Raw genomic sequence first — 27374 nt, forward strand, 5'->3', positions numbered from 1 at the left:
TATGTTTTTAGTAATTTGTATCCCTAAGTAAGTAATCTTTGATGGTTGCCAATGGAATGGGGTAGTTTCCTGTAGTTTTTTAACTATTCCTTCGGGTGTGGATATGTTAAGCGCTTCTGACTTTCCGAAGTTTATTTTAAAATTTGATATTTTGCCAAATTCCTCGAAAGTTTCCATTACTTTTGGTATCGATTCGGTCGGTTTAGTGAGCATCAGTAGGAGGTCATCAGCAAATGCTGCATTTAGATGGGTTGTTTTCCCTACTTTTAGCCCATGGATATGTGGATGTTCTCTCAGGGTTTGTAATAGTGTTTCCATCACCATTATAAAAAGCGTTGGTGATAATGGGCAGCCTTGTCTGGTCCCATTCTTAATATTAAAGGATTTTGACAAAGTCCCATTCACTTTGATGCAAGCCGAAGGATTGGAGTACAATGACATTACGGCTTGGATAAATTTCTGTGGGATACCAAATTTTTCACATGTCGCTATCATGTATTGCCATGAGACCCTATCAAATGCCTTCTCGGCATCAGTGCCGAGAAGGACTAGTGGAAGTTTCTTGACCGAGGCATAATGAATGGCGTGGATAACCCTTATTGAGTTGTGGTTTCCCTCTCTACCAGGAACAAACCCAGTTTGTTCTTTATTTATCAACTCGGGAAGATAAGGGTTCAGTCTTTTAGACAAGAGCTTCGCCCAAATCTTAATGTCCGAGTTTAATAGAGAAATAGGGCGGTAGCTACCGCAATTTTCTGGATTCTTGCCTGGCTTGGGGAGAACCGTGATAGTTGCTGAAAGAGCGTGTTTCGGTAGTGGTACTCCTTCCATCATTGCGTTACAACAGTCGGTTAAGTGGGGTGATAATATTGTTGCAAATTTTTTATAGTATCCGGGAGGGAATCCGTCCGGGCCTGGACTTTTCTTTAGGGGTAGGGAGGTTATTATTTCTTTTACTTCTTGTACTGTTATGGGTTTTGTGAGGTTTAATTGCCCTTCTCCGTTTAGTGTTGGTAGCTTTATCTTCCCCAGGAAGCTGTCTATTAATTTTTGTCTGTTGGGAGTATTGGTGTCAGTTTCCTTATCTAGGTTGTATAGCTCTTGATAGAACTCACGAAAAGCTTCTGCTATTTCGTTAGTTTGGGTACACTTTTTACCTTTTTGGTTCGTTAATGATTCTACAAAGGCTTGTTCCCTTTCTTTTTTAATTAAATATGACATTAATTTGTTACCTTTGTCACCGTGCGCGTATTGTGTGAATTTGGCGTACTGATATCTACTTGCTGTTCGTTGGTTAAGGAGGTCTAAAAGCTCCTTTCTAAGGTCTGTTAAATCTTCCATATTTCTGCTGACCCTAGAGCGCTTTGCCGCTGACTCTATAGCCAAAATGCGTGATAATAAATTTTGTATCTTTGATTCTCTTTTCTTCTTATGCCATGCTCCTAATGCCATCAACTCCCCTCTTATTGCTACTTTATGGGACTCCCACCTTATGGTTTGAGAAGTGCCGTCCGGCTTATTCTTTATGAAGTAGAAAGTAAGTTTTTCCTCTATTCTCTTAACTTGTTTGGGGTCATCTAGAAGCGTCTCATTGAGGCGCCATAATGGGGGCTTGTTTGCTAGACCTGCTATCGAAAATGTTATTGAAACCGGGGAGTGATCCGATATTGTGCTTGGTCCAATTTCAGCGGTTTTGATGATATCAGGGTGGCTAATCGGTGTAAATATGTAATCTAGACGCTGGAAATTTTTATGTACTGCCGAATAGTGAGAAAAGTCTTTCTCTGTTGGGTGGATTAGCCTCCATGTGTCAAGTAGCCCTGCTTCATGGATGTTTTTTTGTATAATTCTCAGCGATTTTTGTGATTGTGAGGAGCATCCCGCTGAGCAGTCTATGAGGGGATTTAAAGCGATGTTGATATCTCCCCCGTATATTTTATACCCTTCCGCTAAGGTGTCAATTTGTCTTAACGCACTCCTAAACCATGTAGCTTGACCTGTGTTCGGGGCATAAATACATACTAGGGTCACTGTCGTATGCCCTATTTTCCCTTTAACTAGGATTATTCTTCCCTCTGAGTCTGCCCATGTGAGGCTGTGTTTGAAAGGGACTGAGCGTGAAATTAAAATTCCTACTCCTCTTTTTGTTTTATGGTAGCTGTTATAATATCTATGTGTATATCTGCTTCGTGCGAATGGTGGTGTGCAATTGTTTCTTAAATGAGTCTCCTGGAGAAAACAAATGTCGGATTTTTCTTTATACAGCAGTTGTAATAGTTGTGACCTCTTTTTTTGCGAGTTTAGGCCTCTTACATTGTACGTGGTTACCTTAATATCAGCCATAGGAATATATATGTAGTTTTGGTATCAATTTTGTTTCCGACCTCAGACTCATGGATTGGTTGGATCTGAAAAGAGTAGATAAAAAACAAACAATTCAACAAATAACATTTAACAATGATCATCCTCCTTTTCCTGCCACTAAGCTTTCAGACCATTAACCAAGATACTGAGTACTTTTGTGGGTGTGGAGGGTTGTTCTGTGGTGTAACAGTAGTGATCTTATACACAATTACGTCTCCCATTGTGGAGATCTATGGGGGGGGGGAGGAGTAAAAGGAGTTGTGTTCCTGACTGGAGTGACACAAGTTTGCTACACATGTTGTGATATGTACTATCAATTATTAGTAAACTCTCTCGATGGGTATTTGAGGTGTAAGTAATTTTGGTTATCTACTATGGTGTGCATGAGTGGAAAAAATACTTAAACCAAGATACTTTCTTCAATCTAAGAGTTATGTAAGGAGTTACACGTTTTTTCTTTAAGCTCTCTTCTTCATCTTTGGAGATTTAAATTTCTTGGGCATCTCCCATTTTTCAATTACTGGTAGGGCTGGTAATTCCATGTGTTGCTCCGTTACCGGCATCCATGAAGGTACATCCATTTCAAGGATGTCCCAAGCCTTCATGAGGTCTCCCGGAGATTTGATAGTGCATCTTCTTCCATTCTTTGTGAAGGAGAGTCCAAAAGGGAACAGCCATCTAAATAGGATCCCCTGATCTCTCAGGCTGGTCGTTAATGGGCGCAGGAGCTTTCTTTTATATAATGTGGACGGTGCCAGATCTTGAAAAAAGGAAATTCTATGATCATCCTCTTCTAAATCTCTTTTTTCCCTTGCAGCTTTGAGGATGGCTGCCGTGTCTCTGTAACTCAGCAATCCACATATGACATCTCTTGGTGGATCGTCTTTTGAAGGCAGTGGGTGCAGTGCTCTATGCACTCTTTCAATAATAATAGTTTGCGCCTTATCCTCTGAAAGTAATATGGCAAATAATGATCTGACCTTCTCCTCTAGCTTGTCCTGTGTGACAGATTCGTCAAGACCTTTTATTCTTATATTTTTCCTTCGGCTCCTATTCTCCTGGTCTTCGATTTGTAGGAGCGCATTATTCAGACCATCTGCTTGTGTAGACATATAGTGAGCCATTGCTGAGCTGTGCTCTATAATGGCGGCTTGTGAGGATTCAAGCGTTTCAACTCTCTGCCTCGTGGCTCGGACCTCTGCATGGATCGCGGTAAGTTCTTTCATAATGGGGGCTAATGCCTGTGAAAGTACCTTTTTCATGAAGGATCTTGATAGAGGAGCAGGGTCTGATGATTCCGTTAGCTCTTCTTGTTCCGCTAAGCTTTCCAGATCAGAGTCGTCAGGCACATCTGATTCTGGCTGCGTGCACGGCGCCATCTTGGTGCTTCTATCTTGCGGGGATTGCAGCCTTTTCCTCAGGTATTTGTCGATGTCTCCCTGCCCTCTCCTCGATCTCGGCGTGCCCCAACTCTCCGTGGGTTTCTCCTTATTGTTTTTACCCATGTTGGGTGAGTTTAGCTGCGAAATTTCTTTGTAGCAGGACTTGTGTCTCGGGAGCTCAGCAGCGAGCGTCCACCATGCAGCTCAGTCAGGCTCCGCCCCAGAAAGCTCTCACATTTTAATCCCCTAGTGATGTTTACACATAAAGATCATTTTTATCTCCTTATTTTACAATTTTACTCAGTTTTATTGCTGATTTAGCTCCTATACTTCAGTGATGGTGAATGTAATATTCCAGAGTGTTCTAAGCAGACACATTTACTAAGGGTCGTGCACACACTTTTGACTGAGCACCGTTTTCGGGGCTAAAGCATCTTGCGCGGGTATTTAATAAGTGTGTGTGCTGGGATTGTGGTGCATGTGACCATTTTTGCGGCACAGCTTATCTGGCTTCCATGCGACACAGATTAGGGAGCATGCCATCAGACAGCCCGACTGATTCGGACTGAGTGCGGGATTTAACGTTCAAATTGTGTCACAACCCTGAGCATTTAGATACACCACTAAAAAGATGGTGTACTCTGTTGGACCTGAACGGGGAAGTGACACATTCATGATATCAGGCACACAATCTAAGTGACTTGCCGCACATGCTTTATAGTTGGACAATGTACTTTCAGTTAACTCCAGTGACCATGTTAGTAAATGTGCCCAATTATGATCCCTGTGTGCTGACAATGTGTTTAGATCATCAGGGTTCAAGTTTATATGCACTTTTATTTAGCTTCTGAACATTCACTAATATGTGACAGTTACCAGGTGGCGAGAATTAATACCCACCCTGGATGTTGACATGGTAACTGATCTTAAGCGTTCACACCTGCGGGCTTCATGTCATACCTCAGAGATAACTTACTCCTCTGTGGCTATATAGGATGCATCATATTCCTTTCCCTGAGTGTCATAGGTGCTGACATGCCCCCGCTGCATTTTGTCACTTGATATGGCACACATTGATATGGTCCCACATTACAGTCATAGTGGTCAGAGGTTATTGACTTGCTCTCTTCAGTGCAGTCCCTCTCCAGCAGGAGGTGTGCCTTTTTGGCGATGTTAGATGAGAAAACAGAGCCCAAATATTTTAAGATCTTTCTAACATCAGCTCTCTTCTTATCTAGGAAGGCCAGAGTTCTTAAATGGGTGGACCCTATACTCCCTGCACTACCTATGTGGAAGGGCTTAGATAATAATGTAATTCCATATGAAAAAGTTGTAAACAAGAATAGGAAGCACCCAGACAAGTTCCACAAGGTCTGGGATTGGTAGTGCTTATCCGATTTAACTACCGACACCTCTAACGACCTATCTGAAGCCATTCGGGTCCTATCTTAACCTCGGGAGTAGAGATGGGTGAATCGATTCTAATAAATTGGAATTTGTTCCGAATTTCAGGAAAACTTTAAGTTTACAGTGATTTGTGGGAACAAAGGTTTTTTTCCACTTTATTAGTGAAATGGGCACAAGCACAACATGATACATGGGGCAGAGAACTCTGGGAAGAAAAAAGAAACACCCTCAATCAATAGCAGCTCCATCAGTTGGGTCTAAAGTCTGGAGTCATTAATGAGCAGCTTCCTTCACCCGCCTAGTGTGGAGGGTAGCCGCCACCAGCAGCAGCAGGACATGGAGCAGACCCTGCACCAGCAGGTGGTGGCCTATTTGGACAGTACTTTACCACCACAGGTAGAGGATGCCCTGGACTACTGGGCAGCCACACCATGTGTGGCCGCAACTTGCAGAGTTTGCAATAGGGAACCTGTCCTGCCTGGCCAGTAGTGTGGCATCAGAGCGACTGTTCAGTGGGGCGGGGGCCATCGTTACCCCAAGGAGAACCCGTAATGTGGAGAGGCTGATTTTTGTCAAGATGAATCAGGAGTGGGTCGGCCAGGATTTCAACACACCAATGCCTTATGCATCATGTTAGATCAGCCATGATGCCTTCCCCCAAATGTTGAGAAATGAGTCTGCCTCAGCCAATATTCTGATACTGTCAACTGCCTGATGCCACACATCTACTGCCAGTTGCTCCATCTGCCTCCCACCATCTTTACTAGGAAATGGAATTGTCATCCACTTCGACACTCTGTCATTGTGCCACTTTCTGACCTCCTGCTACTGCTGCCACCACCTCCACACTCTGTCATCGTGCCACTCTGGGGCCTGCCATGTTGCTGCCACCGCCACACTATGTCATTGTGTAACTCTGTGGCCTACCATGTTGCTGCCACCTCCACACTCTGTCATTGTGCCACTCTGTTGTCTACCATGTTGCCACCACCTCCAAATTCTGTCATTCTGTCACTCTGAGGCCGTCCATGTTGCCACCACCTCCAAACTCTGACAATGTGTCACACTGTGGCCTACCATGTTGCTGCCAGCTCCAGAATTTGTCATTGTGCCACTCCCTGACCTCCTGCTGCTGCTTCTGACACCTCCACACTCTGTCATTGTGCCACTCTTTGGCCTACCATGTTGTTGCCACCTCCACACTTTTGTCATTTTGTCACTCTGTGGCCTGCCATGTTGCTGCTACTTCCACACTCTGTCATTGTGCCACACTGTGGTCTACCATGTTGCTGCCACCTCCATAATTCGCCATTGTGCCACTCTCTGATGTCCTGCTGCTGCCGGCACCTCCACACTCTGTCATTGTGCCACTCTGTGGCCTACCATGATGCTGCCATCTCCACACTCTCTCATTGTGCCACTCTGTGGCCTACCATGTTGCTGCCACCTCCAGAATTTGTCATTGGGCCACTCTCTAACCACTAGTGTCAAGTCCGTCACGGGCCACCCCTCTGCTGGGGTATAACAATTGTGGAAGAAATAAGTGCGCGGTCCAGCCAGGCTCCAAACACCGAAGAATTCTTTATTTAATGCATAGTCGTAATACAGACAGTCCACTCAGACAGACAGATAAAATGCCTACGCGTTTCGACACAACAAAAGGGGCGGGACTAGCACTCCTTTGGTAGGTATAGTAAGGGTGAAAGACATACATGTAATACCAATACTAAAAACACAAGAAAAAAAAGAAGTATGCTATAGGACCCAAAATGAAATATAAACAAATTTTATTGATACCATAAAACACCAAGACACAAAAAGACAATAAAAACGTTTAAAAGTGTGAACAACACACAAAACCAATCCAGCAGGGAGACCTAGTATATGATAGTGCTGGTCATCCCTACAAGCCTCCAGCTCCCCCTACTGGAATAACACTCCCCTAGCTGCACAAGATGGAAAAGATGATATAATGATAAAATGCTGAAAGGTTATACCAATGAATGAAATCAAAGCAATGAATCCCGGAAGGGGACCCCCATGAAAATCTGCAATTGTATGAACAACAACCATGCCACAGAAATTTCTGCAAAAAAATATACAATGAAAGACTATATGAAAAATGAATGAGGGTATCTACCTACAACAACCGGGTGCATGCAAAGGAGAGGTGAGGGGAAGCTGGGGCACACAGCCCCATGCGTATCGCCACCCAACTGGCTTCCTCAGGGGTGCCGTGGTGTTGGCTGGTGTCCCGTTTATATGCCGGCGTCTCTCATTCAGCAATGGATGCTGCAGCTGGTGACTTCCGGTCTGATACATAGCTGTCAATTGTATTTTCGCGGGGCCTCAGAAGCCTGAGTAATCGCACATGCGCCAGAATCTGACGGCCGCTTCTGCTAATGTCCTCTGGTGTGAGTGATTGGCGCACTGGCGCACGCTCTTACTAGTGTCCTCTAGTGTTCTCCAAATGTACTACATGAGTGTAACATATGGGTATGTGTTGAACTAGTGTCGTGCTGAGTGTGAGCTGAGTGTGAACTAGTGTCGTGCTGAGAAAGAAGAGCGGCTGAGTGTGATGAGAAAGAAGAGCGGTTGACAAAATATAAAAATGTGAGAATAAATAATAAATAAGTGAATGCATGAATTATACATTATACAAAAACCACTGAGCCCATATATACCTAATAGAAAAAAAAATATATATCTCATCTAAATACATGTGGAAATTAGTACAAAGAACAGGGGGTTTGTTATATTATATATAACTATATGCCACACTATCAAGGGTAAATAGTTCATCCTAAAGTTAGTTGTCAATCAATTAAAGTTGTGCCCCACATAGCTGCCAATGACACACTCATATCCAAATGAACACTCATTCTTTCATGGGCCCATGAATCATACATACACACACCCAGTCATCATGCAAACAAAAGTGCAATTGCCTGTGCAAATTATTATACATGCAGTTTGCCCTACAGAGGATAAAAGGAGCAAAAAAAGAGAAAATTGCCACGTTTCGACAGACATCCTGTCCTTAGTAATGGCATAGATTTACATTTATATCCAAAATACACTCAACAGTACCTCCTCTCAAACCAGTCACTTCCGATCCCGCCCACATTTCATTAAACAAAGTACTCACATATAGACAACTGATAATAGAGCAATCCCAATTTGAAGATGCCCAAAATAAAGAACATGTGCATCATGTCTCATGACACAAACCCTTGCTCTAAGGCGGAGTATACTGTTAGCGGCATCTTTGGCGAATCGTGTCCCGTCACATGATCGAGGTCACGTGTCACACTTAGGGTTGAGTAGCAACCAGTATTCGTGTCACATGATCAAACTCACATGTCACGCTTCAGGTTGCATAGGAACCGGTGGATGCATCATCCATATTTTTAGTCCCGGTCATAAAGCGAGTGCACCGAGCAAGGATTACTGGGGCGAAGGAACCTTGACGAGGAGGAATCGGAATCGCTGCGAAGATCCTGGACGAAACCGCAGGTAGACAGCGACGTCCGGGCAGCATCGACGGGGATCCACGCAGCGTAGCCGAGGCAACTCCCCCAGACAACAAGGCAAGGTACCGATAAATCTAAGATGAATGTAGAGATATTAAAAATATGGCTAATGATAAAAACAATCATGAACACATAATCGAGATAAAAGAAAGAATGGAGCAACAGAATAGAACTGGTACAATAAAATTTACAATATCTGTGGCCAATACTTCCCTTTATGTACATCAAAGTTATAACAATTATATTAGGATGCGCAAGAGCCACGGGAGAGACATTACAATGATTAGTAATGGTACATAAACTCCCTCTTCATATTTAATCCTTGTGGGAAACACATTCCTAATGAAAAAATCCAGTAAGCCTCCCTGTTGGCCACATGGGCTCCAATATTACCATTGGCATATGTGCTTAGTGAACGAGTGTCCCCTTTGTGTAATATGACAAAATGTTGTGATGCGCCGGATAAATTCTGACCCACAGGATTCAAAATGTAGATGCTCCTTGAATCTAACTTTGAATTTGCAAGTCTTATGTTCGACATACATTAGGTTGCACGTGATACAATGTATAATATAAACTACATTGTCAGAATTGCAATTCATGAGTTTTTTAATGAAAAATTTCCTTGTGCCATCGCTAGTAGTAAAAAACTTCTTTTTGTTGTTAACCAATTTGCATGTCAGGCATCGAGAGGCGCAACATCTATAGAAACCCTGAATAGATAGCCAAGTAGACTTGGGTTGTGTGATGAATAGAGAGGGGGACAGTAAGTTACCAAGGCTTTGACTCCTTCTGGAAACAATTTTGCAGCCATTATTGAGGATCTGTTCAAGTATGGGGTCTGTTTTAAGTAGGGGGACATGTTGTTAAACAATATTAGAAATGGCCTTGAACTGTGGACTAAACTGTAGTTCTAGTGTAGGAGTATAAGTGGAGTCAGAACCCCTGTTACGATTGCAAATTGGGTTGCAGTGTTGTTGGGGATATATGAGATTGTGTCTATTTTTGTTTATGGCTCTGTTATAGGGTCTTTCTAATGTCCATTCGGGGTAGCCTCTACACCTCAATCTGTTGCATACTTGTGTTGCCTTTGTACAGAATAAAGTGGTGGTGCTGCAATTTCTCCTCACCCTTGTTAATTCCTCCATGGGGATGGACTGAATCATATGTGACGGATGTTGGGATTTGGCGTGTAGGATTGTATTGCCCGCCGTGGGTTTACGGTATGTTCTGGTTGTAAATTTCGCACCACTGGTACCGTGTAAAGATAAATCAAAGAAGGAAATTTCATTTGAATGGGTGACATAGGTAAAACTCAAATTAAACGTGTTATTATTGAGGTGGTCAACAAAGAGTGGTATGGCAGGTACATCCCCTACTTCCACGATTGTTATACCCCAGTAGAGGGGTGGCCCATGCCACTTGACACTAGTGGAGAGGTGAGCTGGCATTTATCTTTTTCAGTGTTTGCTTATCTCTGCAGCCGTGCACACCTCTACCTGTCCACATGTTGCTGCCACCTCCAGAATTTGTCATTGTGCCACTCTGCGGCCTACTCATACTGCTGCCAGCTGATCGCTGTCTCCCTGGAACACCCTGTGATTTTCATAATGCTGTTTACACCCTCCACCACTCTATGAAGTTGCCACTATGTTTGGTTTTCCCCTTCATTTCATCAGTCAGAAGGAATGAAAACCCTCTGGATTGATAGCCATGCAGTTAAGTGCAGTTCAGAACATAGAGGCCATGCAAATATCCCACTTACAGGTCATCTCTGATTATTGACCGATTGAAAGCAGACACTGACGGATGAAAAGAAGGGCAAAATGATCAGTGACATCAATGCAGAATTACCGCCGACACCCTCTCAACTCTTTTGGGGGGATTCTACATGTATCCGTGTTTAACGGAACAGGTTCTGTTGTAATCTATGGAATCATCTGATGTCAGTGTAAAAAGAGTGCATTTTTTGATGTTATGGTGGGATCTTGGCTCTCAGTCCTTTCGAGCTGGCACAGACGTCACCTTGTCAGGCTGCATTCCCGCTTCACTTTTTGGTCAAGTTGGCCCCTGTAAGTGAACATGGAAGAGTAATGCGATTCTAAGAGGGGCGTCTGTGATGTGCGTGTCATACAAAAACACAGCATTGTTTGAAGACCAAACCATGCTCCCTATGCATATTTGAGCATGGCACAAATTTCTACAACACACTACAGGCTCTCCGCAGCCAGAAAATACCTGTTTTTTAACGTGACTCAACATGATTCAAATCGGGTAAAATCAATTTTTTTTAAAAAAAAGTCTGCGAACCTGGTCGAACCGAATTTTGAAAAATTCGCCCATCTCTACTAATAAACTGTGGCTCATGTGTCTCCTGAGATTTCCTGATAAGTTAAAGTTAAATTTGCACCAGGTTGCGGAATGGGCTCCCTTGCTTGGTACTACAATGGATCTTATATGATCCCAAAATATATGAATCTGACCCCCAAAACCTCAATCAACAGAAAATGTAGCATATTTATGTAACACTCAGAGAAGAAGCTTATTAAAACAAAATAATTAGGATATGGACCCCAAAACTTCAACAGACAATTGAAAATTTTCTTCAGGCGTTACAGTCAATGCAGAGAGTATTTGAACTCAAAGGGGCACATTTTCTAAACTCCATGCACCAGTCTAATGGACCCTTTTGTGTTGCGGCTGCACTATTCTTCATGTGTCTCAAATTTCAGCACTGAAGGGGGCATTCTGGTGCACAGTCGGAAGGTGCGCCAGATTCAACATGCATAAACATGGCATAAAAAGTAGGCAAACCTATGCATTTCAAGCCTTTACATGTGGCCCTTACTCAATTTTCTTCCATTGGATTATATTCACACCATTGGCTGATGCAGTTTACCCCCCCTCTACCTATCTCTGTGCACCAATTGAACCCCTTAATGACCTGGCCCTTTTTTGTTTTTTCATTTCCATTTTTCATTTTTCACTCCCCACCTTCAGAAATCAAATTTTTTTTTATTTTTATACGTAAAAAGCTTTGTGATGGCTTGTTTGCTGTGTAAAAAAATTGTTCTTCATAATTACAGTAATTAATATCCCATGCCATGTACTGGGAAGTGGGAAAAAAAATAGAAAAAAAAAATGTGAAAATGGTTAAAAAACAATTGTGCTGTTTTCTTGTGGGCTTGGATTTTACAACTTTCAATGTGCACCCAAAATGACATGTCTTCTTTATTCTTTAGGTGGATGCGATCACTGGAATAATAAATTTGTATAGGTTTTCAATAATGTTTTCATACATTTACAAATATTAAAACCTCTACCCTGTACATTTTTTTGCCATCTTCTGGCGTTAATAACTGTTTTATACTTTGGTGTATGGAGCTGTGGATAGTGTCCTTTTTTGCGACTTTCAATGCTACCACTTTTAGGACTGTAAAACCTTTTGTTCACTTTTTGTCGAATTCTTTTATATTTTTCAAAATGGCAAAAAAGTGTCACTTTCAAATTTGGGCACTATTTTCCGTTACGGGGTTAAACACAGTGAAAAACTGTTACTATATTTTAATAGATCGGACATTTTTGGACGATTTTTACCGTTTATTTATATGACTTCTTGGAAAAAGTTTATTTATTATAATTGTTTTATTTTTACTATTTTTCAGACCCCCTGGGTTGTCTGATTGATCCTACCATATACTGCCATACTACAGTATGAGAGTATATGGGGTTTTTCCTCTTCATGTGTTACAATGTGCAAAACGCACTTTGTAATGAATGGGTTCAAATGAGACAGCCTCGGGTCTCCGGAAGCCATCTTTTTGAAGCCACTGGAAGCTTTGCCGCCGGTGATCGATGGGATAACACCAGCGATCGGTGCTAGCACCAATCACGGGTGTTACCAGTAAGTTTATGATGCAATATGCAGCAAAGGCTTACCGGCTATGAAGAGGGCTCAGCCCGTGAGCCCTCTCCATGCACCCGCATCCGACATGTGCCGTATCATGACAGCGCGTGTCGGGAAAGGGTTAAAGGACCTCATAGGTGGTTTTCATTACATCAATTACAATTACAAGTTTAGCTGACCATATTTGTATGTGAATACAATCAATTTTTTTTTAACTGAAAATAGTGCAGTTTGCACTGTTCTTAGTAAAGTGCCACAAAATATATGGATTTGGAACCAAAAACCTAAACAAACATTGTCTAAATTTTCTTTCTTACACAGAAACCAGAAATGTGTTTGAAGCATAAATGCATGGAGATGGGTGGACCCTAAAACCTAAACAAAGAGTAGTTAAAATGTTCTCTCTTTATTTCACACTGGCCAGAAGAATGTTTGAACCCCAAATATCTGGATGTTAACCCCAAAATCTGACTAGACAGGAACTACATTTTCTTTCTGTAGTATAGACCAGAATAATATTTTAACTGAAAATATGTGGATATAGATCCTTTCACCTCTACAGACATACAATTCAGCACCTTACTGCATTACAAACAAACCAGAAGTGTATTTGAACCCAAAATATATGGTTATGGAACCCAACACCTCAAGTGCATTGAAAACAAACCATATGCATATTTAAACCCAAAAATATGGATATGGAATTGAGGACCTCAACTGACATAATGAAGAACCTCAGGTTTTCGGTTTCAAATCCATATGTACAGGTCATAAGCATATTTGCACCTCAAAATAGGGATATAGAGCCTAAAACCTCAAGAGACAGTTAAAAATATCTTTATGTATAACATGCAGGACAGAAGCTTATTTGTACCCAAAAGAAAGGGATATGGACCTGCAAAAGGCTGTTGCCTATCTTTCTATCTTTATTACAGGAATGAAGTCTATTTGAAACTAAAATATATGAAAATGGACCAAAGACATGTTTAAAGCAAAATTTGGTATGGCAATCTCAAAGCTTTCAAATTTTTCTTTCTGGTGGAAAATGTATTTGAACTCAAAAATTTGGGATGTGGTCATGAAAATCTCAACAGACAGAAAATTTAGAACCTTTATATACCGTGTATACTCGAGTATAAGCCGACCCGAGTAGCCGAAACCCCTAATTTTACCACCAAAAACTGGGAAAACCTATTGACTTGAGTACAAGCCGTGGGTGGGAAATGCATTGGTCACAGACCCCCCCCCCCCCCAGTTTATAGGCAGCAAGCTGCCAGTAGTATATAGCTTGCCCCCATGTAGTAGCCAGCCCCTTGTAGTATACAGCCAGCTCAGCCTGCCACCCAGTAGTAGACAGCCATCCCAGCCTGCCCCCAGTAGTATACAGCCAGCCCATCCTGACTCCAGTAGTATACAGCCAGCCCCCTGTAGTATACAGCCAGTCAAGCCTGCCCCCAGTAGTAGACAGCCTGCCTGCCCCCAGTAGTAGACAGCCTGCCTGCCTCCAGTAGTATAAAGCCAACTCAGCCTGCCCCCAGTAGTATAAAGCCAGCTCAGCCTGCCCCCAGTAGTATACAGCTAGCCCAGCCTTCCCCAGTAGTATACAGCCAGACCAGCCTGCCCCCAGTAGTATACAGCCAGCCCAGCCTGCCCCCAGTAGTATACAGCCAGCCCAACACTAAAAAAAAAAAAAACTTATATGCTCACCCTCCGGCGGCCCCAATGCTCAGCGCGGCTCCCCTGATGTCAGCGTGGCTTCTCTTCTGTCTTCCGCACCTGTCTTCTTTCTTCTGTAACAGCCTGCAGGGTGCGGCCATGCATCCTCCCGGCTGGCAGGCGCATACTATGACGCAGCCGCTGCTGAACTCATACTATGTGCCGGCTCAGTGGTTAGCAGCCTTGCACCGCTGGTCAAAATCTGCAAACAGTTTCCCTTCATAAAGTACATTTTAACATAAAACTCACATCGAAGTGGAGGTTTACACACAAATAGGGATTTAAAAATAATAACACAAAGTGAGCAGATTTATATATGCCACAATACACAACATACAGAATTTACACTCCCAAAAATGCTAAAACAAAAACCGTGACGTGTTTGGTTTCTATCCTCGAATGTGTTTAAAAATATATCATACACAAAATAAAAAGCTCCTATTCTGTCAAAATAAAATTTTTCCAGAAATCAACATGTAAACAAGAATAACTTTTAAATCCATACACACTACCACCTTCATGCAAGTTTTCAGGAAACAAATGAAAACATCGCATGAAAATTCAAAATTTCCTCTAAAATATGTACAAATCCAGAATACTTATATAAAGAAAACATACTTTCCTAAAAAAGCAGGATGTGAGGAGTTCATACACCCCCACATAGCAAAGGGAATGTTAATTTGCTGAAAATTGCACTGACCTTCACACAGATCTATCAATGTATGCTCCCATCCACAATGGTAACCCAAATAAAAAACTATATATCCATAAACCAAGCTAATGAGATAGCAAAATTCACTTCATTTATATGTGCACCATTGTATTAGCCGCACAATAACAGAACCCACCACTATTCATAAGAATGAGAGTAAGAACGTGAGAAATAAAAACTTTATTTCAGAACTTGTGTGTGTTTTAAGTGTTACATATAGCTTTATGGACATGTTCTGTGTTGCTTGGTTTCCTCTGCCTCATGTAATCTCACTGCAGCACAGGAAGTTTCAGCACACAGTGGTAGGATGAAGTGCTTCTTGCACACTGTAACAGCCTGTGAATTTTCAGCATGGAGGGGCTCTTAGAACTGCCCCCATAGCATCATTTTAAAACTTCATTTTTGAAGGAATGATGTCATGGATAACAAACACAAGTAGATTACCATAGTCACAGTTCCTGTATCTATGATTACTTGGTTTACCATGATTTATTTTGATGGTAGATTTCCTTTAAAGGACATATACCAGGATTATGGATTATAAACCAAGCACACTGACATGCTGGTGTGAGTCCTCTCTAGCAGTACTCTTCTTTTAGCTTTTTATGCCTTTGTTTTTACAAAAAAAAATCTTAATGAATTATGTAAATGAGTCTCAGGGGCTTTCTTTATCTTTCTTCATAAAAACAAAGGCATAAAAAAAACAAAAGAAGAGCAGATCCTGTGAGAGGGGACTGTAAATGTGCCTGATTTATAATCCATAATCCTGATGGTTGATTTCCTTAGGAATTTTTGGTGGGTAAATATAAACGAGTATCTACTGAAAATATTAACTTTTCGGTCTTCTAATATATCAAGAAGCTCTTTTACAATTTGCATAGATAAAAGGACTGTTGAATATTTTTTTTTGTACAGATTATAAATATAGCTAAATATAGGTATATTTGCTCTAAATGATTGCTAACAATCTTTAGAGAAAAAAAGTTTTAACTGAGTTAAAGATACATTGCTTCAGAACAAAGTCATTGCAGCGCATAGTGACATTTTCTTTTTTCCTGGTTTGATTCGCACAACATGGATGAATCTGGTGTGAATTATTGATTTAGAACTGTATGAATATTCACTGAGCTACTGGTGTACAAGTTTTCAAAGCATTGCCAACTCCTGGGAGTATGTACTACTGTGAGTATTCAGAACTTATTCCTTCAAAAGGCTTTAAGGTTTTAATAAGAAAATATTGTGTTGTACTGGAGTTTGAGAATGTATAATTAAGTTTTTAATCTGCAAAGCAGTGGAGGTGTTAATGTACTATAGTCACTTGTTCCTAATAATACAACTTAAAGGAAATCTAACATTTGCATGGTAGTAATTTAAGCTTAATATAAGCTGGCTTATTCTCCCAAATCCTGGCACATATCTTCATTAAAAGGGTATTCCCATGAAGAAAGGATTCTTAAATATACTCAGCATAACAAATAATACATTCTCTAATTCACTTATGTTATAAATATACAGCATTTCACAGATATAATTCCTACCTCTCTATCAGTCCTCAATCAGTATAAATTTGGTTGTCCCTGATCCAACCGTAAATCTTCTCACTATGGTCCGATTACACTCATGAATAGCTTCTCTTGTCTACACAGCTGAAATGCTCTCTGCCTCCTGCTACCCCTGCATTACAAGACCAGTTTAGACACAGTACTGATACAGGAAATTCCTGAAAACATTCAGCATACAGAAACTTACTGTACAAGCCAAAGACAAAATAAGGTCTTTATAGCAGAGCTGACTGTGTGATATAGGTGAGATAGCAAAGCAGGAGTGTGTTATTGTGTCTTATATCCATCTCATGACTCTGATCTCTCAACTGTCTTTTTTTATTTGTCCGATAGAATGGTAGAATGTTCAGAAGCTAAATAAAAGCGTAGATAAACCCAGTACCCTGATAATCAGGGCACATTCTCTGCACATAGAATCCCATAGAACAGAGGAATTATAAAGTGTCTACTTCCCACACTCTGGAATTTTACATTGACCATCACTGAGTTGAGGAAGAGAAAACTGAAATTGGGAAATCGAGAAAATTTAGAAGCTAAGACAACAATAAAACGAGGTAAAATTGAAATGGAAGGGGGTTAAAAAATGCTCTTTATTGTGTAAACATGACTAGGGGATAAAAATGTAATAACTTTCTTACATGGAAAAAAAAACCCTTTAAGCTTAACTCACTAGCAATCCTTTAAAAAAGACTTTTTAAAATATGCTAATTAGCCCTGTGGGCATTGTGATGTATACAGAGCACCCGAGGCTAATGCATAATTATTAACTGCGGGCACCCTTTGTATATCATTTAGGCTGCCCAGTGCTCTCCGCTTACAACTATGCAAGTCTCCTGGGTGACATCACTGGGCTATCCATGAGGGGAGAGGAGGTAACTATTGATGTTTAATTATTAGCCTCTGATACTCTATACATTACAATTGGCATATTTTTAGATGCCTATTTTTTTTTTTTTACAGGATTGCCCACGTGTCAAGCTTAATGAAGATATGTGTCGGGATTGGGGTGAAGATGCCAACAGGTGCATATAATAAGCTCAAATAACTACCATGCAAGTGGTAAATTTCCTTTAAGACATTCAACGGTATGAAATATTAGTTATACATATTTTATCAGCTTATATTGAGTGTCAAAAATAGGAACACTTTATATAAAACTTTGTGCCCTAAGCTACAGAAGATTTTTCCAGTCTTTCCTTAACCCTGCATTAAAGGAGTGCAATTGTAAAATGGAATGGTACTGTATAACACAAATTACAGATTACCAGAAAACACAATACTCTGTATGATTTTGCTTACACTTGTGCTAGGGTTTTCTTTTGTTTGCTGTTATAGAAGCAACCTATCATACCACAGTGAGAACAATCTACATAGATAACTAGTTTGAGTTGTATTCCACAAAAGTATTTTTTAAGTCATACCACTTTTTAAAATTCTTATAGGCCCATATTTTCCAAATGTTCTCAAAATATTAAAATTAATTTCTACATATAATAGAATAAGAACATTTACATTTGGTAAACAGTACATGAAGTAATTTAATTTAATTTTAACAGTCATAAACAATTCATGTCATCCTATACCTAGGGAGAAGTGACCTACATAGCTCATTATAATAATAATAATAATAATAATAATAATAATAATAATATATTCTCAACCAACTCGTGCATTTAACTTGCCACATTGTGTGCTCTTATCCACTTGTATTACTAAAGATAGTAATACTACTTGGTTACTTAGGATAGAAAATACTGTATGCAATATAAGGAAATCAAAATTAAGCATGATTATCTAAGGACACTTATTCATAGATCCAGGCACCAAAACTGTGCCTATTTTCTTATATTTGTTACCCATGGCCTCTTTCCCTTTAAAATTCACTTTTAACATCATGCTACTAGCCCAGAAGGGCTCTGGGAGGCATTACCAGAGCTCCTCCTCACTGCCTCCACCTGTACAGTTCCCCCCTCCCTATTCCTCCTGTAATTGTATGGCAAAAGAGGAGGTTTCAGCACTCAGTGGGAGGATAAAATAATTTTAACAGTGTAATATCGTGTGATGCTGCAGCACAAAGGGGCTCTGGTAATGCCTCCAAAGCTCATTAGCATAATTATGGCTCATTACAATAATTTTAAAAACTTAATTTTAGAAGAGAGGAGGCTATGGATAACAAATATAAAAAATCACCTGGTTTATTAGATTTCACCTAACAGTATCCTGCCTTGCATTTCTGAGGTGTTATTTTGAAAATGGAAATCCAGTTGAATCATATGGTATATAACAACAGAAGGCTTCAATTAGCACATCCCACAAAATTTCACAAAATGATCCAGTTAAATGACAGAAATTTGATTTGCAGCAAAGAAGATGAATGAACTTTCCACACAACTTTCAAAGATTATCATATTCTAATTTCTCCATGAGTAATCACTTTCCACCTAGACTCTATTAAAGAAAATAACACTGTTGGGCTGGATAATACCCATTCTTTGTCACATGTCACTATTTCAAGGAATAGGATTAAATTCACATTGCTTACAATGGATTCATACTTTATTTACCAGTCTGTGTGATTTTCATTGACAGCCAGATACATTCACAGTCTCAAAAGCTCTGTGCTGGGTAATGTTAACTTAATGAAACATGGATAAATGGATGATAGCTACTTACACAAATGCTTGCACTCGGTATAGTATATACCATTCTAAACCAAAGTGATTCTGACATTTTTCATGTATTATATGAAAGTTAAACTCCGGTATCAGTGGTCAATATCTTCTTTTACAGGACAAATAAATACATTACCCCATCAATAAAATAACAAACTAATAAATACAATTTCCCAACCCTATCTACACAGAATATTGATCCTTAACTTGGTGGTGACTGTTAATAGAACACATGCAATATTAATAATATAAATCACCTTAGTGGCCACTGCCCAGCATGCTATTACTTACCTGCGGTGTATATGGCAGTGCTTGCCTGAAGGATTAACACAGATCTCAAAATAAATTCTGGCATTCTGCTGCTGGTTTATCCCTTCATCCCTTGAATGCTGGAAAACAGCTAGATATCCATCAATACATATACAGGTTGAGAGAAATGCTGCTAGTTTCCATGAATCAGATAACCCTTACTGGTTCCCTCTCCCTTCCTAATGTTTGCTACAGTTTATTGAATCTTGTAACAAACAGTGCAAACTATTCAGCTGCCTAGCGCATATACTAAGCTATCATCTCCCAAAATCACTCTGCCTCGCAGAATTCCTTGGTTCCTGGAATAAAGCTTCTTGTTTGATTTTATTTTGCTCCTCCTTTTTCATTCTATTCCATTTTCCTTTCTCTCTCTCCCTGGCTCTATACCTTCCAGTTACTCTTACCCTCCCCCCCTTTTGAATATATTTATTTATTTTATTCCCTTCCTCTCTCTCTATCTCTCTGGTATTGTCTTCCTTGTATAATATGTTTTGATTCTTTCCCTCAGGATTTCCTAGCTTGCCCTCATTTCTGTAATCACCATCTCCTCTTCAGGTGTAAATTTCATTTCTACTTTTTATGTATCACAGTTTTATGCATAAACGCTATCTTTTTGATCACCCTTAGTGATCTCAGGAGGATTGGTAATCTATGAAACAAAACAGTTCCAATGTAAAAAGGATAATAATGCATGTGTGTATATTGTAGATTAAACACATTGATTAGTTTCTGTCATAATGCAATAAGTGTAAACAACACTTATTTCAGTTTAACCAAAATGCTTGTATGCAATAAAAATGTAGAATGAGTAAGGTGCAATAACACATTCACACACTGAAAATTAAAACAGAGATGCAAATTAAATACACAGTGCTTTATAAGATTACATACTTAGTAGTATGTTCCTTGCAAAGGTAAGGTGAAGTATGTTGCTGTCTTAGTATTTGTAGCTTACACTATTTGCTGTAGGGTAAAAAAGAATCCTCTGCCACATGAGAATTAACAAAGGGTGATGTTTAAATGGATTAAGCTAGTTTAATATGCTCCCTTGTCCATAAATCCACCACAGTCATCATTAAAAATTGCTACTGATGGTATTGAAAATTTGAACTACTAAATTATATAGAGTGTATACAATATCTGGTATGCAATACATTCAAAAATGGTGGTACATCAAAGGTTTTTAAAAAGGTGGGGGTAATTCATTGACCCAGAGTGAAAAAGGCCATGTTCCAATTCCTTTCCAGGAACCCTTGTCTTGCCTTGACAAAGGTTCCTGTAGAAGAACTGAAATGTAGACTTTTTCACTGTGGGTTAATAAAGTCCCCTCATATTTTTTGAATATATTTGATCTGGTGGATTAATCAAGTCTAAGCTGTGCATCCACTGTATTTAATTGTGCTGTTGGATACTTTTTAAATCTCTGTATTTAAAATAACCCACCCAAAATAAATAGTTCTTTAACCCCTTAAGGACCCAGTCTGTTTGTACGTTAAGGCCGCGGTCATACGTTCCGCTCGGTGTCCGTTCATAATGCGACACTAGTGAACAGGGGGCGGTCCTCGACCCAAACGCACATGCCAGTGAAACGCATGCGACTTCGGGCTAAGGACCACCCCCTGTGCGCTAGCGTCGCGTTATGAATGGACGCCTAGCGGAACGTGTGACCTCGGCCTAAGGCTCAGCCTTTTTTTTTTAATTTGACCAGTGTCTCTTCCTGTGGTAATAACTTTTCAACGCTTTAAGATATGTTTTGAGACTGTTTTCTCATGAAACATTGTAGTTTATGTTAGTAGTGACAATTTTCAAAGTTTCAAATGTTCTACTTTTTAGACAAAAAGTCAAACCGCAATTTTTTGTATAAACCTTTTGCCATTGGTCTTCTTTGTATTTCCATAATTTGCTTTAAGTTTTCATTTTTTACAGATGTGAGAAGGTTTCACGTTTTAGCAGCAACTTTTTTCAAGAGATTTGAAAAATACTACATTTTTGGTGACCAATTCAGCTTGGAAGTGCCCTATAAAGGCTTATGTATTATATACCCCCACAAGTAATATCATTTTATGAACGTAACATCTCAGACTATTCAAATCAGCATTGGAGAAGTCTGTTATCCCTGGTAGAAAACCTCCAAATATGTCACCATTTAGTAAACTAGACCCCTCAAAGAATTTATCTGGGGTTGTGGTGAGCATTTTAACCCCCAACGTGCTGGCAAAATCTAATGCACAGTAAATGGTGCAGGGTAAAAACAGTCTTTTAGTTCAAAACTTTTTTTTAGTGCCTATTATATTGTGCCCAACCCATGGCGCATTAAATAAACATCACAAAAATCCTTCTGCGCGCTGTCCCGAGTACGACAAAATTGACAGGCTGGGCACATAGCAGGGCTGAGAAGGGAAGGAGTGAAATTTTGATTTTCCAGCTCCGTTTTCACACGTTTGGATTTTGAGTGCCATGTCATGTTCACAGGGCTCGTGATGTACCAGTGCAATAGAAACATCTGAGAAATTATACCAAGTTCGGAAACTAGACCCCTCAAATAATTTATCTGGGGTTGTGGTGAGAATTTTAACTCCCAACATGCTGGCCAAAATCTAATGCAAAGTAAATGGTGCAGAGTAAAAATTGTGTTTTAGCACAAAAATTTCATTTTAGTGCCTAATATATTGTGCCCAACCCATGGAACTTCAGAAAAACACCCCAAAAATCGTTCTGTGGGTTGTTAGCACTACCACACATGTGCCAATAATTGACAGGCTGGGCACACAGCAGGGCTGAGAAGGGAAGGAGCAAAATGTTGCTTTTGGAGCTCCATTTTCACACGTTTGGATTTGGAGTGCCATATCATGTTCGCAGGGCGAGTGGGGTACCAGTGCAGTAGAAACTCCCGAGAAATTATACCATTTAGTAAACTAGACTCCTCAAAAAAATGTATCTGTGGTTGTGGTGAGCATTTAAACCACCAACATGCTGGACAAAATCTAATGCAAAGTAAATGGTGCAGAGTACAAATTTTGTTTTTATTGCAAAAATTTCATTTTAGTGCTCAATGTATTGTGTCCAACCCATGGAACTTTAGAAAAACACCCCAAAATCGTTCTGTGGGTTGTCAGTAGAGATGAGAGAGTATAATCGTCCGTGCTTGATGCATACTCTGCCGGCTCGTTGCTCGGACGAGTATTTCCCCTGCTCGATAACGAACATTTAGTTAACGAAAGAACAGTGAAGAACAACAAATTACAGATGTTTCAGATGTTTTCCTTGTAAGAACACATTGAAAGAACACTATTCTTCACATTGCAGGTGTTCCCGCATGTCTTCCGATAAGTTAGGAGATGTGCGCAAACATCTGCAATGTGTTCTTCACTGTGTTCTTTCAATGTGTACTTCACTTAAATGATCCTGTGTTCACTGTGTTCACTGTTTTTATTTTATTCTTCACACTGCAGATGTTCGTGCACATCTCCTAACTTATCGAAAGACACGCGCAACACCTGCAATGTGAAGAATAGTGTTCTTTCAATGTGTTCTTACAAGGAAAACATCCGTAAACATCTGTAATTTGTTGTTCTTCACTGCTCTTCTAAGTGAAAAAATGCTCGGGTCTCCCATTGACTTTAATGGGGTTCGTTATTCGATACGAGCATTCGAGCATCGGAAAAAGTTTGAATCAAATAACGAGCACCCGAGCATTTTAATGCTCGCTCATTTCTAGTTGTCAGCAATACCACACATGTGCCAATAATTGACAGGCTGGGCACACAGCATGGCTGAGAAGGGAAGGAGCAAAATTTTGCTTTTGGAGCTCCATTTTCATACGTTTGGAGTGCCATGTCATGTTCGCAGGGCCTGTGGGGTACCAGTGCAACAGAAACTTCTGAGAAATTATACCATTTCGGAAACTAGACCCCTGAGAAGTATAACTCCCAACATGCTGGCCAAAATCTAATGCAAAGTAAATGGTGCAGAGTAAAAATTGTGTTTTTATCGCAAAAATGTCATTTTAGTGCCTAATATACTGTGCCCAACCAGTGGAATTGGAATTTTAGACAAACACCCCAAAAATCATTCTACGGGTCGTTCCAAGTACGGCAATACCACACATGTGCCAATAATGGACAGGCTGGGCACACAGCATGGCTGAGAAGGGAAGGAGCAAAATTTTGCTTTTGGAACTCCGTTTTCACACCTTAGGATTTGGAGTGCTATTAGGGTAGGATTTGTGATATCCTTGTTGAATGTGCATCAATTGTGTGATTCAAATTATTTAAGCATATGTGCACGGTCGCAAGGAAATGAATCATATGCCGACGATGCCGTCGCCATCTTAAAATGTATTCTCTGCTAGAGTACTTTGAGGAAAATAAGACAAGTAGAAATGACAGGATTTGATCAGCTAGGTTTACCTTAACAGTGCCATGTCATGTTCGCAGGGCTCGTAGGGTACCAGTGCAATAGAAACCCATGAGAGATTAAATTATTTTGGGAACTATACCCCTCAAAGAATTTATCTGGGGTTGTGGTGAGCATTTTAACCCCCAACATGCTGGTCAAAATCAAATGCAAAGTAAATGGTGCAGAGTAAAGATTGTTAATAAAGTTAATATATTGTTCCTAACCCATGGAACTTCACTCCAAAAATCATTTTGCGGGTTGTCCTGAGTACAGCAATACCAAACATGTGCCAAAAATTGACAGGATGGGCACACAACAGGGCTGACAAGGGAAGGAGTGAATTTTTGCTTTTTGAGCTCCGTTTTCACTAGACTGGTATTGGGGGTGCCCCTGAGGTACCGTAACAATAGAAACCCCCAAGGAGTGACCTCATTTTGGAAAGGGCACCCCTCAAAGAATGTATGTAGGGTTGTATGAGCATTTTAAGCCCTGAGATGCTGGCTCAAATGTCATACAGAATGAGTAGTGCAGAGTAAAAATTGTATTGCAATTTATCAAATATGCCATTGTAGTGACAAAAGTATTTTGCCCAACTCATGCCATTGGGGAAAAAAACATCAAAAATTATTCTGCGCGTTACCCTGGTTAGGGCAATACCCTGTAGGTGGCAATAATCTGCAGGATGGAGACACAGCAAGGCTCAAAAGGGAATAACTGACATTTGGAGCACAATAGGGAACAGCAAGAACTGACCCTATTTTGGAAACCACACCTCTCTATGAATTCATCTAAGGGCATAGTTAGCATTTTAACCCCACTGGTGGATCCCCAAGAAATTAATAATGGATAGCGCATTATGTCATATTTTGCCCAGCTCCTGCCTTGGGAGACAAACACCTCAAAAATCATGATGCATGTTTTCCCGGACACAGCAATACCACATATGGGGCAAAAATCTACAGGCTAAGCACATGGCAGGGTTTAGAAGGGCAGGTGTGGCTTGTGTCATGATGTATAAGCTGTGCATAGTACATCACAACAACAGGGTAATCTAAAAATCCAGGGATGTATGATAAATTCGGAAATCAATCTGTAACGTCCTTGCTAAAACGTTGCACTATCTTAGTTGGCAGATTAGGTTGCGTTAATTTGTGTGTTTGGATTTTATTAACTGAGCCACACCCTTCTCCTTCGATTTCAGCCTGCAAGGTTTACTAGCCTGATGGACAGTTCCCCCAGTGTGCTGCAGGAGGTGTGTCCGAGAACTGCCTTATATACTTACTCCCATCAGACCTTGCTGATTATTCAGTCTTACCTGTTTATCTAGTACTCTTGCTATCTTCTTTGCTATTCTGTGTTTTGACTTCTGCTTTGCCTACAGACCATTCTTTTTGCTATACGATTCTGTACCTATGCTGCCATCTTGGTTTTGACCTGATTCAGTCTGACTCCCCTTGTCTGTTAGTATCTGTAGTTTGTCCCTCAGTGTTGTGTCTCTCCCGGTGTTATCCCGCTTTCTTTGTCTCAGATCTGTGTTAGATTTCTGTGCACCAGTGTGAACACTGGTCTATCTCAGTATTCCTGTAACCTGTCCTCGCCACCATCCAGCAGCTGTCAGACAAAGTAAGTCTTCCCTGTCATCTTGTAGGGTCGCCCAGGGAACGTCAGTTAGGTTCCTGATAGTGGGTTCGCCCTTGTCATGGTGGTTAATCTGCTCTAGGCGGGGCCCTAGCCCGCAGGGACGTCGCAGGATGAGTTCGCCACAACTTACCTAGTCTGACAGGTAGCGCCAAGCCTGGTTGTGGTTGTGCGGTTGCTGGACAGGCACTGACACAATCTTTCATACATAGTCCTGTTTTTTCTGGGCACGTCTCACAATGATAAATGGTGTCCTTAATACAAGGACCTCTCTTGTCCTTGTACTTAACACGCAATACAGAGTCGCTGCATAATGCCCTGTTATCGTGCCTTTTAAGTTTTTGTCCAAGCAGCGACTTAGGGAGACCTCTCTGATTTCTGTGTACAGAGCCCCATGCCACAGTATCTCTGGAAACGAGGCACTTGAACAGGGTAGTGCTAGTGTAGAAATTGTCCAGGTAGAGGTGGTAGCTCTATTCCAGCAGTGGGTGCACCAAATCCCATACTATCTTCCCTGTAACACCAAGGAGGGGGGGGGGGCATTCTGGGGGCACTATAGTGGAGTCCTTCCCTTCATATACCCTGAACCTGTACGTATACCCTGATTTACTTTCGCACAGCTTATATATCTTCATGCCATACCTTGCCCTCTTTTTGGGCAGGTACTGGCAGAATTGAAGTCTCCCTTTAAATTGTATCAGGGACTCGTCTATGCTTGCCTCGGGTGGTCCTGCAACCCATATGGAAGGTCGCAGGCTCACCCATGCCCCTCTGCCCCCACTGGTGCGTTGTTCCTGACTCCTAGGGCCTGCACGCCGGCTTCACTAGATTTAAAGGTCCAGCGCACCGTTAATTGCCACTGGCCATTTTCCGAAGAGCATATAAGTCTGCCTCTTCCTGCACACCCTGGCGGATTTTCGTGCTATAGCCAATGAGAAAGCTGTTTCCTGAGCCTTGTGCATGTGTTTCGAATTCCTGTTTTGACCCCGGGCCTGTTCTTGACTTTGCTCCTCCGGTGCCAGCCCTGACCTCTTGCTTCGTCCCTGACCTTGCATCATTGCTGCCTGCCTTCTGCCTGTCCCCGACTTCGAGATTGCCTGCTGATTTTGTATCTCGACCTTGGCTGCCACAGCTTGTGGTACGACCTGGTGGTACCACGCTGCAGCAAGACCAACCTGATTTGCGGCAGGCTCTGGTGAAGACCAGATGCCACTCAGATTTCGGCCCCATGTGTCGGCTTGTGTCTTTGTATGCCGTGGTCCAGGGAGTTTACTACCCCAGAAGCCTGACAGAAGATCCGGCCATGGACCCCCGCCAAGGTTCCGCAATCTAGACAGGCCAATCTTATCGCCATTGTGGTCCAGCAGTCCCAGCAGGTTGCTTCGCAAAGAGAACAGTTGGGTCAACTCACCACCATGCTTTAGCAGCTGCTTGCCATGCAGCATCAACGTCAGACTCCAGCAACTACTGCTACCCCGGCTTGTCTTCTTGCCGCTGAACCTAGGCTACAGCTAACTATGCCCGATATGTATGATGGGGACCCCAAGCTGTGCAGGGGCTTTATTATCCAGTGTTCTCTGCAGATTGAACTCATGCCGTCTCAGTTTGTCACAGATCATTTCTAGGTGGCATTTATCATCAGTCTCCTATCTGTAAAGGCCCTGGCCTGGGCTACCCCTCTTTGGAACCTATACGATCTGGTCACGGCTACTCACAGAGGAGACTCCGTGTTCGAATAACCTGCATGGGCACCTCTGCTGAGACTGCGCTGCTG

At 41.1% G+C, this 27374-nt stretch overlaps 1 protein-coding gene across 3 annotated transcripts in view; it reads right to left on the reverse strand.

Moving 5' to 3' along the window:
- Positions 1–19945, reverse strand: part of CA11 (carbonic anhydrase 11) — a 716291-nt gene extending 696346 nt beyond the window's left edge. For all 3 annotated transcript variants that reach the window (XM_072110510.1, XM_072110509.1, XM_072110508.1), the window contains exon 1: positions 19547–19945. In XM_072110510.1, the coding sequence (XP_071966611.1) occupies positions 19547–19610 (64 nt within the window). In that variant the 5' untranslated portion in view covers positions 19611–19945. The remainder of the gene's footprint in view (positions 1–19546) is intronic.
- Between the last annotated feature and the right edge of the window lie 7429 nt (positions 19946–27374).

The sequence above is a fragment of the Engystomops pustulosus genome, chromosome 6 (assembly GCF_040894005.1).
Source record: "Engystomops pustulosus chromosome 6, aEngPut4.maternal, whole genome shotgun sequence".
NCBI classification, from domain to species: domain Eukaryota; kingdom Metazoa; phylum Chordata; class Amphibia; order Anura; family Leptodactylidae; genus Engystomops; species Engystomops pustulosus.